Below are 16,435 nucleotides of genomic sequence, written 5' to 3'. Positions count from 1 at the left end.
CTTGCTGATCATAAAATTAAAAAAATAGAAACTGGGAATTCAGACATCATTGTATAGTGTACAGAATAAAGTAGGAAGCATTGATTTATGTACAAATATTTGCTAAGCCACAGAATACCCTGCACAATTTTGAGTGACCCATTATTAATAAAAGCAAGACACAGTGTGTAGATTTACCAGGATGATATTAGGGATGTGAAGAAGTGGTTTTAAGAAGATATTTGAGTTAACTGTACTGCTGCTCTTCTGTGTAACAATGCACAAAAAAGCAACTTAAAATCTTTTAAAATTGAGTTCTGATAGAGTTGATGGAAATGTGTATTTTTCGTACTTGTTCTTCTTTATGCTATGAATTCTTTTTATCTGCATTATATATGAACTTCTGGTAGATGAAGAGTTAATTTTAAATGTCTGCTTAGGACATGCAGCCTGCATGACTTCATTCAGTCAAAGTCACACTGTAGCTGAATTGATGGATATCATGTGACTATCAAATGGCAACTAGGGCAAATGGTCAAAATTATGTTACCAGTTGTGATCATAGGGCATGCTTTGAAATGTACAGAACAATGGACTTTGGGCTGTAACTAAATGAATGTAAGCCTTCTAAAGTTCAGCAAATGGTTATACAGGAAAAAGCTAACAACAAACTGTTTAAATGTTGAGGATCTCTCATTCACACATATTTGATATCAATAAATGGAATAAGATGATTGAATTATGACAGCAATAATAGAACACAGCAAGATGCCTGGCTGCAAAGGATACAAGAGCTCACTTGAAAAGGTTCAATTTCAAGACGACACAAGGAGAGAAAGACAGGTGTCATATGCCATCCACATCCTTAGCATGTTGGGAAGTAATAATCATCTAAACTAGGATATCCACTGTCTTTATGTGTAACTTTTTTGTTGCTTAATAAATTTTTCTGACAGTTCCGCATTAAACAACTCCTTGTCAGAATTTTGTCTGGTCTTGAAACCTCTTGGAGAGCGAACAAAGAAAGTTGTGTTCTATTATCCAAAAGTCAGTGATGAGGGATCACCAATTTAAAATTGAGAGTAAGGGGAGACGTTAGGAGATGTTTCTTTGATTGGACACAACTCTAATGAAATTCCACAGAGCATGGAATGCTTTGCAAAAAGACTGAAACAGAGGCCAACGCACCTTTTGAGGGAAAACTCCATAAATATTTTAAGTATAGTTAAATGCAAGATTCAAGGAAAAGAGCAGGCAGTGGAATTTGTTTTGAATTTGTCTAGAAAAGACACAATGAACCAGCTGCCTCCTTTATGTGCTGCAAAGTTCAATTATGTGATGCAATAACCTGTTTCTACACAAAATCTACTCCCTTTTTACGCATTTCATTAGGGTTTAAAGTACAAAATTGCTGAGAAATACAATGAAAGATGGGAACGTCCAGGTTTCAACTTAGGATGATAAAAGCTAAATTGGACAGGCACTTGAAGGAAATAAAGTTGCAGGGCTACAGGACTGAGCAGAGAATGGGACTAAGAGATCGTCTTGTGTGTGGCTCCGTGTGGGGAGCATGACGTAGATGGGCTGAATGGCCCTCCACTGTGATACAAATGCTGTTCTATTCCATTATAATAAACTCTATGAAAGAAGGCATTTAATCAATAAACAGGTTATTTGGATAAGTAGTGTGAAAATACTCTACTTGCTGGTGACTTTAAATGAAAACCATGACAATGAGCTTTTTAAGACAATTTGAGAAAATCTTGGTGTTGGACTTCATTTGATTCATTAGCAAATATATCCAGCCACTTTCATGTGAAGAGCTCTGGTTGCTCCTTGCACTGAAAACTCCAGTTTTTACCATGCGCACATTGCCAAGCTTCAAATAGATCTTTGAAGGCTTACATTTGCACTAATACCTTCACCTCCTTCTGGGACCTTCGGGAATGATTCATATATGGAGGAAACATAGGTGAGGACTGACTTCTCATCGGGAGATGGAACATCAACATCTAAAAGAACAAGTCTATGTTAGTTAACTGAGAACAATATTAGTATATCTGCAACTCCATAAATAGTGGGCTAAATGCATCTGCCAGCTTCCTTTAAAGAAAACACACAGAAGAGGTACCTTTCGATCTGTGAGATATCACATAAAATATGCTTTATACACATAATTTGAGATCATGATCTTCCAGTAACGTTTTTATTTTCAGAATGTGTTGCATTGACGAGGCTTGCATTTATTATCCATCCCTAGCTGTCTCGAGAAAGTGTGGTAGGCATTCTTCTACTAGTGTTTCCTTTTGATAAAAACTGCTTGGGTAGTTCAGAGCTCAGTAAGAGTCAACCACATTGGTGTGGGACTGAAGTCCCATGTAGGACAGGCTGATTAATGCCGACAGGTTTCTTCCCTTACGGGGCATCAGTTAATCTGTTGAACTTTTACGTCAGTCATATAATTGGACTCTTCCCGCTCAGAAAGGACAGTAGGACTAGGGGGCACAGCCTCAAGATAAAGGGGGGTGGTTTAGAACGGAGTTGAGGAAGAACTTCTTCACTCAAAGGGTGGTGAATCTCTGGAATTCTCTGCCCGTTGAAGTGGTGGAGGCTACCTCGCTAAATATTTTTAAGACGCGGGTTGATGGGTTTTTGATAAGAGAGGGGATTAAGGGTTATGGGGAGAGGGTGGGAATGTGGAACTGAGCCACGACAGATCAGCCATGATCTTACTGAATGGCGGGGCAGGCTCGAAGGGCCAGATGGCCTACTCCTGCTCCTATTTCTTATGTTCTTATAATTTCACTTTTACTGACGTCAGCATTTTATTTCCAGATTTCTTTAAAACAAATTAATTCAGGGTCTGAAATTTTATGGCAGGAACTGAACTCCTGTTTCCTGGATTATTAGTTCAGATATTTGAATTACTGGTCTAGTAACAGGAGAACATTATCCTATCCTTATCTTTGAGAAGAGGAAACTCATGTAATCTTGTTTCGACAGGAAGTGTAGCATCAAACTCTTCTAGGAATGCCTTTTCATAAGATATGGGAGCAGAATTAGGCGATTCGGCCCATCGAGTCTGCTGTCCCATTTGATCATGGCTGATATGCTCCTTATCCCCATGTTCCTGCTTTCTCTCCATAACTCTTCAACCCATTACCAAATAAAAATCTAACTCCTCCTCAAATTAACTCACTGTCCCAGCATCCACCGCACTTGGGTAGCAAATTCCAGATTCACAACCCTTTGCAAGCATTAGTTTTTCTTCAACTCTGATTTAAATTTGCTACTCCTTATCCCAAGACCATGACCTCTTATCTTAAGATGCCCCACAAGAGGAAGCATCCACTCTTTTGTGAAAGGTTACCACTTCAACAATACAGCATTAATGCAAAGTTGACTGAAAAATATTTTAAATCTAATTGAGACACTTCATACACAGATGAATAATAACCTAAACGTATCAGATAGGAGAGAAACATTTTTCTTGTACAGTGCAATTCCTGTAACAATGTACCTTCAGGATCCAACAGTCTTGTAACACCAAGTGCTTCAGCAACTGCAAAGGCTTGCTCCAGATTCTCCTGATTGCTCTGAAGTGAAACTTTCTCCATGTCAATGAGGTCTGGTCTGCAAAACAAAGTGCACAATAGAATTTCAATACACAAACTAATTATGTACAGAACACGTACAGGGGAAACAGTGGTCTACTGATAAGGTCACAGGACTGGCAATCTAAAGGTTCAGGCTCCAGAGATGAGGGTTCAAATCTCATCACAGCAGGTGAGGAAATTGAAATTCAATTCATAATCTGGAATTAAAAAACTAATCTCAGTCTGGTGATTTTTGTAAAAATCCATCTGGTTCACTAATGCTCTCTGGGGAGGAAAATCTACCATCCTTACCTAGCCTGGCTGACATGTAACTCCAGACCCATAGCAATGTGGGTGACTCTTGTGAAATGGTGTGGAAAGCCACTCATTTGAAGGGCAATTAGGGAGGAATAACAAATGCTGATCTTGTCAGCTATGCCATATTCCACAAATAAATTTTTTAAAATTACACTTTTTAATAACTTGACTTCTTAAAAAAATTGTAACAATCAAGACCAGTCAAGAAGCAATTGCATCTAAGAACATAAGAACATAAGAAATAGGAGCAGGAGTAGGCCATCTAGCCCTTTGAGCCTGCCCCACCATTCAATAAGATCATGGCTGATCTGTCTTGGCTCAGTTCCACATTCCCACCCTCTCCCCATAACCCTTAATCCCCTCTCTTATCAAAAACCCATCAACCCGCGTCTTAAAAATATTTAGCGAGGTAGCCTCCACCACGTTCAACGGGCAGAGAATTCCAGAGATTCACCACCCTTTGAGTGAAGAAGTTCTTCCTCAACTCCGTTCTAAACCGCCCCCCCTTTATCTTGAGGCTGTGCCCCCTAGTCCTACTATCCTTTCTGAGCGGGAAGAGTCTCTCCACCTCTATCCTATCCATCCCATTCATCATCTTATACGTCTCAATGAGATCTCCCCTCATTCTTCTAAACTCTAACGAGTACAAGCCTAATTTATTCAGCCTCTCCTCATAGCTCAACCCCCTCAACTTGGCATCAGCCTAGTAAACCTCCTCTGCACTCCCTCCAAGGCCAAAATATCCTTGTGTAAGTACGGCGCCCAAAACTGCACACAGTACTCCAGCTGCGGCCTCACCAATGCCCTACACAGCCGCAGCAAGACCTCCCTACTTTTATATTCAATCCCCCTCGTGATGAAGGCCAGCATCCCATTCGCCTTCCTGACCACCTGCTGCACCTGCAAGCTGGGTTTTTGTGGCTCATGCACAAGGACCCCAAGGTCCCTCTGCACCGTCGCCTGCTGCAGTTTTTCTCCACGTAAGTAATAATCCTTCCTACCATTATTCCTACCAAAGTGAAAATAAAAATGTTTCATCTGAGATTCAAATTTTCAAGAGGGCCAAGTTAGTTATTCTCTTTTTTCCCTCCATCCCTTGATAAAGCCCCGGAGCAATGGTGACCATTTGGCTTGATCTCCTTTTTATTATTGAGCATACATTATTCTGAGAGATCAAGGATAAATCAAGAGGTAAGGATAAATAGATGGATCTAACTTTTCAGATTCATCATAAAGGGGATGTCAAGCCTGAACAATAACAACAATAATTTTTTCCACTTTACTGAACATAGGCACAGCAATCCAGAATCTGCCTTAGGGTCAGGCAAATGGTGTTGAGGTACAGTCAGCCATGATCTAACTGAGTGGCGGAACAATTTAGAACACTGAACGATCTACTCAGTTCCTATGTTTGTTTTATCAGACTCCATGTACCCCCTGACAATGCTAATGAAAACTCAACAAATCTCTGAAGCCCTTCGCTGAAATCTTGCTGCTATTTATGCTGACAGGATCCACTGTCCCATCAATGGGTTTCCTGGAAGAGAGGAGTACATTCAATGGAAAATCCCTTTGATAACCACAGGACCATAAGATGCTGCCACCAGCAAGCAATGAACTACCTCCCATTGCCACATGACGCACACTGCAGAGCGAAAGGTAAATCCTGCCCCTTATTTTTGAAATCTAATCATCACCTGTACTTATGGATGATAGCATTGAATACTTTTCCATCACTCCAGCTAGAGGTGAAATTGGAGCACTTCAACCCAGAGTAACCTTCTGTCAATTTCTGTGTCCAAAGCAGTAATTTCTCTTTAGCTGACATGTCACCTGATTCTCCACTCACATAGATCTCGGAGATCTGCAAAAAAAAGAAACATAACTATATCCAAATCATTTCAATTAAGACAAGAGTGCCTGTACTACTCACAGCTAATGAACATGAGGATTATTCCCATCCCTCAAGATAAATTTAACACCAATCCCATCATAAAATGAATCATTCTGATAACATTTTCACAAATAATCAAACGTCATATTAGTTGTTTCCATTGCAGCCTTCCTGAGTACAAAGCTAGTTGACGGAATTAGTGGTGCCATAAAGGCAAAATTTATATGTATACACGTGCACATACACTCCCCATTCATTAACCCTAGCAATTAATCTGTGTGATCTCTTCAGTTTAGTTCTGTGTTCCTTTTTGAAAATGAGTATTACTTTAACCAGTTACCAATCTTGCGACACAAATTAATTTCCAATAGAATAGTGAAATATATTATATGGATCCTATGACAAGTTTGGTCAAGAAAGGCTAAATGGGTTTTAAAGATTCAGGGGAAATCAGGGACTACATTCCCCACAGTGCAGGCTTCTGACCCCAATATAAAAACAGATGCCAGGATTCTGAAACCTTTGGGAAAAATCCTGGCCTCAGTGACTGAAATGAAGGACAGAATTTTCCAGTCCTCTCAGGATCAGGGAAGAGGGACTGGGAAAGGGTAGGAGGAAGAAGCCCAAAATGTACCATTTGTGCTGCAGTCACAAACCCGTCAGAAAAGCCCATGACACTCTCAGCTATGCACACTTCACTTGAAAAGTGTACTTGCAGCATTGCAAGTTTTGCATCAAGATCCCTGTACAAACCCCTTCCCTGGCCCACACTATCAAACCTCCTCCATACAGTCACCTAGCCAACCATCATCATAACTGCAGTGTTTCCTCCTCATCGAGGCTGTTCATACCATTTCACTGGAATGAAAATAACCAGAATCAATGGGGAATGCAACAAAGTACAAGCCATGACAGTGAGCAGCTCTCAAACTCATTAAAATCTGGAGCATCAATGGAACAGAAAACAATATAATCACTCAGGTGACTCTCCTTATGCAAACAAGACATTTTTCACATACACTTCCCATTTCATCTACATGCCGTTACAACCACAGCTGATGTTATTACCAAAGTGCCAGTCACAGAGTGTAACCCTGGCTCAATAGATTGCAGCTTCTACTTTTTTTGTTTAGAGACATGGATGAATGAAATTACAGAACTGTCAACTGACTATTAAGAACATAAGAAATAGGAGCAGGAGTAGGCCATCTAGCCCTTCGAGCCTGCCCCGCCATTCAATAAGATCATGGCTGATCTGTCGTGGCTCAGTTCCACATTCCCGCCCCCTCCCCATAACCCTTAATCCCCTCTCTGATCAAAAACCCATCAACCCGCGTCTTAAAAATATTTAGCGAGGTAGCCTCCACCACTTCAACGGGCAGAGAATTCCAGAGATTCACCACCCTTTGAAGAAGTTCTTCCTCAACTCCGTTCTAAACCACCCCCCCCCCCCACTTTATCTTGAGGCTGTGCCCCCTAGTCCTACTGTCCTTTCTGAGCAGGAAGAGTCTCTCCACCTCTATCCTATCCATCCCATTCATCATCTTATACGTCTCAATGAGATCTCCCCTCATTCTTCTAAACTCTAACGAGTACAAGCCTAGTTTATTCAGCCTCTCCTCATAGCTCAACCCCCTCAACTCTGGCATCAGCCTAGTAAACCTCCTCTGCACTCCCTCCAAGGCCAAAATATCCTTGCGTAAGTACGGCGCCCAAAACTGCACACAGTACTCCAGCTGCGGCCTCACCAACGCCCTACACAGCCGCAGCAAGACCTCCCTACTTTTATATTCAATCCCCCTCGCTATGAAGGCCAGCATCCCATTCGCCTTCCTGACCACCTGCTGCACCTGCAAGCTGGGTTTTTGCGACTCATGCACAAGGACCCCGAGGTCCCTCTGCACCGTTGCCTGCTGCAGTTTTTCGCCCCGTAAGTAATAATCCTTCTTACCATTATTCCTACCAAAGTGGACCACCTCGCACTTGCCAACATTAAATTCCATTTGCCAGTTCCTGGCCCATTCGCCCAGCCTATCTAGATCCTTTTGTAGACTCTCCACACCCTCCGCACAATCTGCCGTTCCACCAATCTTGGTGCCATCAGCAAATTTCGACACCAAACACTCGGTTCCCTCCTCCAGATCATCTATATAAATGGTAAATAGCTGAGGCCCCAGCACCGACCCCTGGGGCACTCCGCTAGTCACCCACCGCCAATCCGAATAGCACCCATTGACCCCCACTCTCTGCCTCCTATTTGACAACCAATCCTCTATCCACGCTAACACCCTACCCCCAACTCCATGTCCCCTGACCTTCTGCAATAACCTCTTATGAGGTACCTTGTCAAACACCTTCTGAAAATCAAGACAGACCACATCCACCGGCTCTCCTTTATCCACCGCCCTAGACACATCCTCATAGAACTCCAGTAAATTTGTCAGACACGACTTCCCTTTAACGAAACCGTGCTGCATCTGCTCTATCAAGCAATTCCCCTCAAGATGCCTCGCTATTTCCTCCTTGATGACGGATTCTAACATTTTACCTACAACAGATGTTAAACTAACCGGCCTATAATTCCCTGCCCTTTGCCTGGCACCCTTCTTAAACAACGGCGTAACGTTAGCCGTTTTCCAATCTTCCGGCACTTCCCCGAAATCCAGCGATGTCTGGAAAATAACCACCAAAAGGCATAACAAAAAGAAAAAATTGTAATATATACTATTCCTTCACCCCACCTTAATTTTACAGATGTACACAGACTTGGTAGGACGACAAATTTCAACATATTCTAATGCTATTAGTAAGCACACAATCCATGTAAACCAACAGGTCAACTATGGTTAGACACACTGCACTCAGAAACCATGCCACTTAATACAAGACCTGTGGATTTCTCACCAAATTGCCCAGGATGCTTGGCACACTGAGCCAACTGGTCTCACTGAAAGTAGGGCAGCAGAGGGGGAATAGTACTAAGCACTGCTGCCTCACAGCACCAGGGACCAGGTTCAATTCTGACCTCAGGCATGCTAAATTTCCCTTTACTGTTGGGGAACTAGCACGGTAAATATGTGGGATATAAGGTTAGAGCATGGATGGGATTGTTGTCAGTGCAGGCTCGGTAGGCCAAATGGCCTCCTCTTACACTGTAGGGATTCTGTGATTTTGAATTCTGATTTCCACATCGGTTTCCAAACTCCATACTTGAAATCTTCTCCCAAACAACACTTTCTCTCAGATGCCTTCACCAAGGATTCACATCCAGGATTTCAATCCTTCCTTTCGGCATTCCTCTGCCTTTGATTGTCACATGCTTTGAAGCTTCCACGCAATCTCTTGGGTACCCAGTCACGCCAACAGAAAACCATTGCTTCTCAGGCCCTAGTGAGGTGTCACCAATCTGGGGACTACTTCAGATGTATGACTTTGCACCTAACTAATTTTAAATCTGACTCTCGCAGCTGTTTCTTTAATTCAGAGCACTTTCTCTGCTCTTTTCTTTAAATTTTGCCAAACATGACCTTGGTCAACAACTTGTTCTTTTAACTATCTTCCTGAGACATTCTTTTTGTCCCCAACTACATAGTTGCTGGGCTTAATTTTGTTTACGTTGGGAGTCTGCACTCGGCAACTCCTCCTGGGTTCCAGCTTAAAACAAACTCAAAACATCTTTATCCTAGGGTGGCATCTGGTTACTAACCCACACCCATTCCTTTAAACCCTGTTTGTTTTCACACTATAAATCCTCATTACCATGCATGCATCAAAACCAAACTTACATCATTAACCCTTTCAAATAAAACTCAAAATAAAACTAATAAAACTGTATCTCATTTCTAATTCCCACAAACACTAATATAAATCTACCTTTGTTTTCTGACAATGGTGCTATCCCTGTGTCTTCAGCAGAGCAAGGCGTAGGTTGCTTGTTCCTCTGCTCTATTATAGGATGCTGGTGACAGATGTCGTCTGAGTTTTGCAGCCCATGACGATCTCAAAAACTGTCCCACCTGCATCTGTGCAAAGGCAGGCTCAATCAGCAGGGCAGGAAGCAGCATGTGTCTGTGAGGGCAGGAAGGGTTAGGGTCAAGAGGTGGTGTGTTTTGAGAAAAGCTTCCACTGCACTTCCCTGCTAACCAAGAGTGGGAGAGCACCTGGCTGCATATTAACGTGGCATTCAGACATCAAGGCTTTGTTTGGTGTTATGTTAATTGGAAGCCAGGGTGTGCAAGTGCCATGATGCACTCAAATGACCTGTCAAGTCCAATCTCCCAAGAGATCAGCCACTCTTCTTATGGAAGTGCTCTGAGTGCAAACGTCCAAGAAATTACTGCATTCATGCGAGAGGGGACTCCTCATTTTCTGTGCAAGGTGTGTGCTGCTTCCAGAAATTCTGGCAGATGCACACAGATTTCTTGTTGCTGCTTCACAAGTACTCTTAGCATATGACTCCTGAAGCTCAGCATTTATGTCTAGCTGAACACTAAGCAACCTATCCTCTTTGACAGATGCTTTCTACTGCTGCCCATCTCCAGTACCTGCTCCTGCTCAAGTGAAATAAGCTCTCATCACCTGTCTGAAACTCTTGGTGTGAAAAACCTCAGCATAGGATCTCTGCCAGTCTAACACACCATCTTACTTGGAAAAAGATTTTCGATTTGTAACAGGGCACACAGATATGCAGCTATGTTGTTATTTGTTTTTAAAAATAACAGCCGAAACAGTTCTGAAATAGATGTCAGAGACACCAGTGCATGACAACCAGTCAGCCAAGGTAATGTATAGATATGCCTCATGTGGAAAAAGGACTCTCCCTGCACCCCCTAACCTGTTCCAAGATGGTCACCCGACTGCTAACTTCCTAGCAATTCCACCGCAAGAAGCCTTGCAGCCCACTGAAAATCCACCTTGCTTGTACAAGTCTTCTACTTGAGCTAAGCATCAATTCATCTGAGAAGCTATAGGCCTGCTACGAAAGAGATGAAAATAATTCCAGTTGTCAGCATATTTCTTTTCTTCATTTAACCTTTGTATATGTGATAACATGCAAGAGATGCTGAGTTTAATGCTTCAGACCAAAGTTTAATAACAAACAAGCTTCTTTGTTTTGAAATTCACAAAAGCTTGCTGCTGAAACCATTTAAATTGAGACATGCCATTTTGAGGATAAGGAACCTACTAACCTCAGACTTTAAAATATCTTGACCATGGGCAACAATAAAAACAAAAATCTATGCATGGCAATTAAACAATGATTTAGCAATCACTGCAACAATAAATTCATTGTCAAATTGGTGCTCAGTAGTCCTGACCTTCCTTAAGAATAGGATTTAAAAAGGTCAGATACAAGCAAATGCAAAAAAAAATCAAATATTCTCTGCCCATTGAAGTGGTGGAGGCTACCTCGCTGAATATATTTAAGTCATGGGTAGATAGGTTTCTGATAGACAAGGGAATTAAGGGTTATGGGGAGAAAGCGGGAAAGTGGAACTGATCCACTTCAGATCAGCCATGATCTTACTGAATGGCGGAGCAGGCTCGAAGGGCTAGATGGCCTACTCCTGCTCCTATTTCTTATGTTCTTATCTATTTGAGAACAAAGGGTCCTCCATTTCCATTATTGGAGTTAAAATAAAATAAATCTGGTAAGATTTATATTTTGGGTAGGGGGCAACTAAATTATTTTGTCAGCCTTGCAGTTACATGCCATACTCTGCAAAGTTATTTACATTGAATTTGTTACCTTGGTATTTCATGTTGAATTACATGAAAACATTGTCAGTTTTGTTTTTATAGGTTTCTGAAACCTAAAATGTTAAATGGGTATTTTTTTGGAATAGTTCTTAAAAAGTTCCAGATTTTTAGAAGTTCCACTAATATCCAACTGATTTTTCATAAAGTCAGGTTACAATCTGGTATTTTGTGACCATAACTTTTAACTATATCAGCCCAAACATTACTTCCAAATCCTTGCAATTTAAGTTATCGGTATGGTTTCAAAACATAAAACCAGGAGTAATCCATTCTATCCCTTGAGCCAGCTCCATCATTTAACCAGATCATGGCTAATATTCAACCTCATGCCATTTTTGGGGGTAGTTAGCAAGAAAGTAATAAACACAGGAATCGACTGTCTTATGTTGTGCCTGGGTAAACTGAGTAGTAATAGTTCAAAATGGGAACTATACTGGTTCTATAGCACAATTAATCCAATTCCAGCCTACTAATAGTGCCTAAAGCACCCATCTTTGGAAAAAAAAGTTTCATTCATTAAGCAAACTACAGACTTAGGATCTTAAACACAATTTTAAAACTGGACTAATAAGACTATGCTTTGTGCAGGCTCAGACTAATTTCACACAAGATACGACTGAAGAGGACGAAAAGTAGCTTATGAATTATATTGTTGGGGCCTAGAAGAGCAGCAAGCTCTTTAGCCCCCATCTGAAATTGCAACCCTCCCTCAATTAATTTTCAGTTGGGGAAAGTGCAATTTTCATCATCCATGACCTGATGAGCTGCAGGAGCAAGTTGTTTGTACACTACAGTTCATATGTAAATATTGCCAGAATGTCAAAAATCACAGCATCTTCTTTGACACAGGTTTTGGGGCCCAACTAGTCACAATGAATTCTTTTGGGTCTATTGCAACGAAGTAGTTAGTTGCCCTGCCAGTTCAGTGCATCAGCTCTGGCACTATGGCAAGTTACTAGATTCAAGGCCTCACCAAGCAGACCTATAATAGAAAATGTTGAAAACAAGTTAATTGTCAAAAGAGCATGGCGTTTATCTTTAGAAGGTACTAATTAGACAGTTCACATTTCAAGTAAACAAATGCATCATAATATTGTTTGCTGCTTTCAGGAAGTAGTTACCTACTTGAAATTTGGAGATGATCTTCACAAGCCACTTGCAGGAAAGTATGTAAAGACTGTTGAACATTTTAAAATACTGGCATTTCAATTTTCCTCATGACCCAGCATTCGCAATAGAAACATTCAGACACTGTAACGAGTGATTCGTGATCTTTCGAAGTAACTTAATTTGAAAGTACAGGTAACCTTACCATTTCCTGATCCAGAATTGAGATTGTCTCTAAATCATCTTCATCTTCACAATCCATTGATAATCCAAATTCATTTTCTGAAATGGACAAGTTGCTTATATCAGGCATACAGCAGAGCAGTTCAAAATCTCTGCTTGTTGTTCTCTCAGATTTGCTATCATTCATATCTGCAGATAGCAATTTGCTACAGTAACCAGAGGAGTGCAAGGCACTATTCGTCTGAAGCTCTGTATTTAAGGTGAAGTCACTCTTCAAAGGTGACAAATCAGTTTCTGTTCTTAACTTCATCTCCACTTCAAAAGCTTCAGTTTCCCTTTGCAGTGATGACTGACTATTCATCCCATAAGCATGTTCTGAATGTAAGGATCTGAATAGCTTATCAAGTGCATTGAACTGCTCTGAGCTTTTCCCCTCCCACTCAAGCTGCAGTCTCTCCTCTGCTGCCATTCTGGATGATGTAGGAATTTCAACACCTTTTATTTTAATGCAGTCGGAGGCAGCAATATCAGTAACATTCTCACATCTTCCACTGTTTACTGCTGCATTTCCTTTTACATATTGACTTTGGCTCTCCTCTCCAGATATAGGGAAGGGGAGAGGTTTCAAATCTCCTTTCACTTCAACTTCTGATGGTTTTATATCTAGGTCACTGAGCTCCTTCCTCGATGAAATTTGATCAGGTAAAGGTGTTTCTTTTGCAAATTTCTCCACATGTTCATTGATTGGTTTGATTTCAGTTTTGACTGAAAGAACTTGCTGTGCACTGTCTCCACTATCTTCAACATTTACATCTATTGATTTATCTGGGACAATTACAGTCTTTGTAACAAAATTTGATAAATTACTAGGATGCACCGACGCTTGTAACACATCTGAAAAATCTTGTCCTTTGTTCCAGATTTTGGGATTGCTGTCTGCCTTCGTTGACAATTTTCCCACTGTAATATCCAAAGGGAAATGAGGCTCATTCAAACCTGCCTCACTATTTTTCTGCAGCAACTGAAATGATTTTTCTGTCAGGTTTTTCTCATCTCTTCCTGCAGCAGCTCTAGGACGTGAAGCAGCTTTCTTGTTTTTTCTTATGCGTTTAAATCTGTTTTTTTTCTGTGGCGTGAGGGGAGATTTTTTCTGATCAGCTTCTGCAGTCTCTTGTTGCTCTCGAACACATCCAAAAGAGTTTCCCATTGCGTCAGCATTAAAATACAGGCAGCGTCTATAGCACTGGCATCATTCCTCTCACAGCCGCATCTGAGCTGAACTGATCAGGAAAGTTCTGCTGCTTCCCAGGAGAATCCAAACGACAATTTAAAATTCGAACTCACAGCATATTGCACAGCCAGCCATCTTAAAGTACTGTCTCAGTAACATACAGTAATCCAATGCATGTCATAGCAGTTCAAACCACTTGACCTAAAACAAACTGATTTTTGATTGGCTGATATTTTCTCTAGTTGCCAGGTCATAATGATCACTTTCTTACTATCCCACAATTCAAAAATCTCCAGAAAGTGACATGGAGTGACGTTGACATATTTTATTATAAGGAAGTGCAAAAATTTTTTAATGACATTAACCATTAATCATATACGCTGTCAAATTTCCACTGTAAGATTCGCACTCAGGCTTTAAAGCAAAGTTCAAAGAATATCTCTAATATCTATAAACAAAAATCTATAAGCTATCACAAACCACTCCCAGGCAATTGGCTAATTAGTACACTGCATTTGTGCCGTATTCATATTCTAACTCAAATGATACCGCAGTCTCAGCAGCAAGAGCAGACAGCTGCGTCATGACAAAAAAGTCACTGGCATGCTGCAGAATAAATTAAACTACACCAGCCTCACAGGCTGTCAAGCGATGTGTATACTCAACTCCATTATCATGAATAGAAAAATTGCAAATATTGAAATTTAAAAGTCAACAATCACTTCATTACTAGAGGTACATTGCCAGCATTAATACTCAGTATAAGGTGGATTCAAATGTTTGTGTGGCAGCTTTTTTGACTCCAATTCATTAAATGCAGATTATGATTTTTAAAAACATATAAAGTGGCAGACACGACTGTGGTGTTCATTTGGAGATGGTTATAAATATAATTAAACAAATCATGATATTCAAGCTAACAATTATAGTTTTATCTATATTAATAACAAACGGAAAGTTACAAAAAATTATTTCACTTCAATTACTTGCCCGCATAAGTAGTTTTTTGTAATTTAGTACAAACAATACATGAAGGTTGCACTGTATTGATTGCTTGCACATTGATTTTTCTTCATAGCTTCTAAAACAGAATACAATGCCTTTGCACATTTTCTGTAATTTTATACAGATTTTCAATGCTATATACTGAGAAATAGCCATACTCTTACACAATAAGCTTTATGGTTAAATTTAAAAGAAGAAACTGAAACAACGTATCAGTGCACAGTATAACTGTGCTAAACTGCTTAAAAGTAAACTGCACTGAATATTAAATAAATGTGTTTCCATCTTGATCATGAGAGAAAAAAAATGAGCTGTTTGATACTGTATGAGGTCTGAGAAATGCACTGGTAATTTTTGACAATCCCTGACCAAGTCAAGCTATTAAACAATTGCAGAAAATGGCTTCAGCACCACCAAAATCTGAGAAGTGGGTAAACGAGCGAGTGAAAAATGTTCAGCTTCAGTAGGGTACTCTAAATTCTAATACAATACACACAGTAAGGATTGGAACTACACCGATATTTGATGAGAGCTTATTCACGCATACACATAATTTAAGTACATACACAGATTTAAGGTACATAATCTAAACTTTGTGGAATATGTTCATCTCCAGCATAGCATAATGGTGGATTTCAGATTTAGTTGATTCATCAGCTTCCGCAGTCATAAAGGAAATGCAATTAAAGGCCCATTTTGTCTGTCCTCATGCCACATTCTCCAAAGGAAACTGGGTCAGGCTGCACAAAGTGGGAATACATGAACTCTGTCAAGTTACTACACATTGAAAATAATTGCCCTGGAGAAGCTGCAAACTCTATTCTTCTGCCCTCCACTACTGAATTTCTTTTTATCACAATGAATATTGCCACAGAAATTCTACAACTAATAAATACTAAAAATATCTCTTGCACAAATAGATCTTTGGATATAATCTTAAGCATATGTGATAACCGATGGCACAGGTTAAGGTAGATGTTATAAAGAATATTGACTGGATTTTGATCAGCTGTGGACAAAGAATCACAGAATACTACAGCGCAGAAGAGGCCCTTCGACCAATCGAGTCTGCACTGACGCATGAAATGCCCTGATCTGGCCACCTAATCCCACTTGGCCAGCACTTGCCCCATAGCCTTGAATGTTATGGCATGCCAAGTACTCATCCAAGCTCTTTTGAAAGGATGTGAGGCATCCCACTTCCACCACCCTACCAGGCAAAGCATTCCAGGCTGTCACCACCCTTTGAGTAAAGAAGTTTTTCCTCAAATCCCCTCTAAATCTCACTTTTAACTTGTGTCCCCTTGTAACTGACCCTTCAACTAAGGGGAACAATGCTCGCTGTCCATGCCCCTTATAACC

The 16,435-nt window shown here is 40.6% G+C and overlaps 1 protein-coding gene across 11 annotated transcripts in view; it reads right to left on the bottom strand.

Moving 5' to 3' along the window:
- The window catches only part of macf1a (microtubule actin crosslinking factor 1a), a 562,465-nt gene that overhangs the window by 264,310 nt on the left and 281,720 nt on the right, over window positions 1–16,435 (bottom strand). For all 11 annotated transcript variants that reach the window (XM_080211401.1, XM_080211408.1, XM_080211407.1 and 8 more), the window contains exons 6-8: window positions 5,591–5,757; window positions 3,500–3,612; window positions 1,885–1,991 (exon numbers count right to left, since the gene is read on the bottom strand). In XM_080211401.1, the coding sequence (XP_080067527.1) occupies window positions 1,885–1,991; window positions 3,500–3,612; window positions 5,591–5,757 (387 nt within the window). The remainder of the gene's footprint in view (window positions 1–1,884; window positions 1,992–3,499; window positions 3,613–5,590; window positions 5,758–16,435) is intronic.

Source organism: Carcharhinus amblyrhynchos, chromosome 24 (genome assembly GCF_965287045.1).
Source record: "Carcharhinus amblyrhynchos chromosome 24, sCarAmb.v2.hapA, whole genome shotgun sequence".
In the NCBI taxonomy this organism is placed as follows: Eukaryota; Metazoa; Chordata; class Chondrichthyes; order Carcharhiniformes; family Carcharhinidae; genus Carcharhinus; species Carcharhinus amblyrhynchos.
The sequence above is the reverse complement of the archived record's forward strand: the minus strand, read 5'-3'. Positions and strand labels throughout refer to the sequence as shown.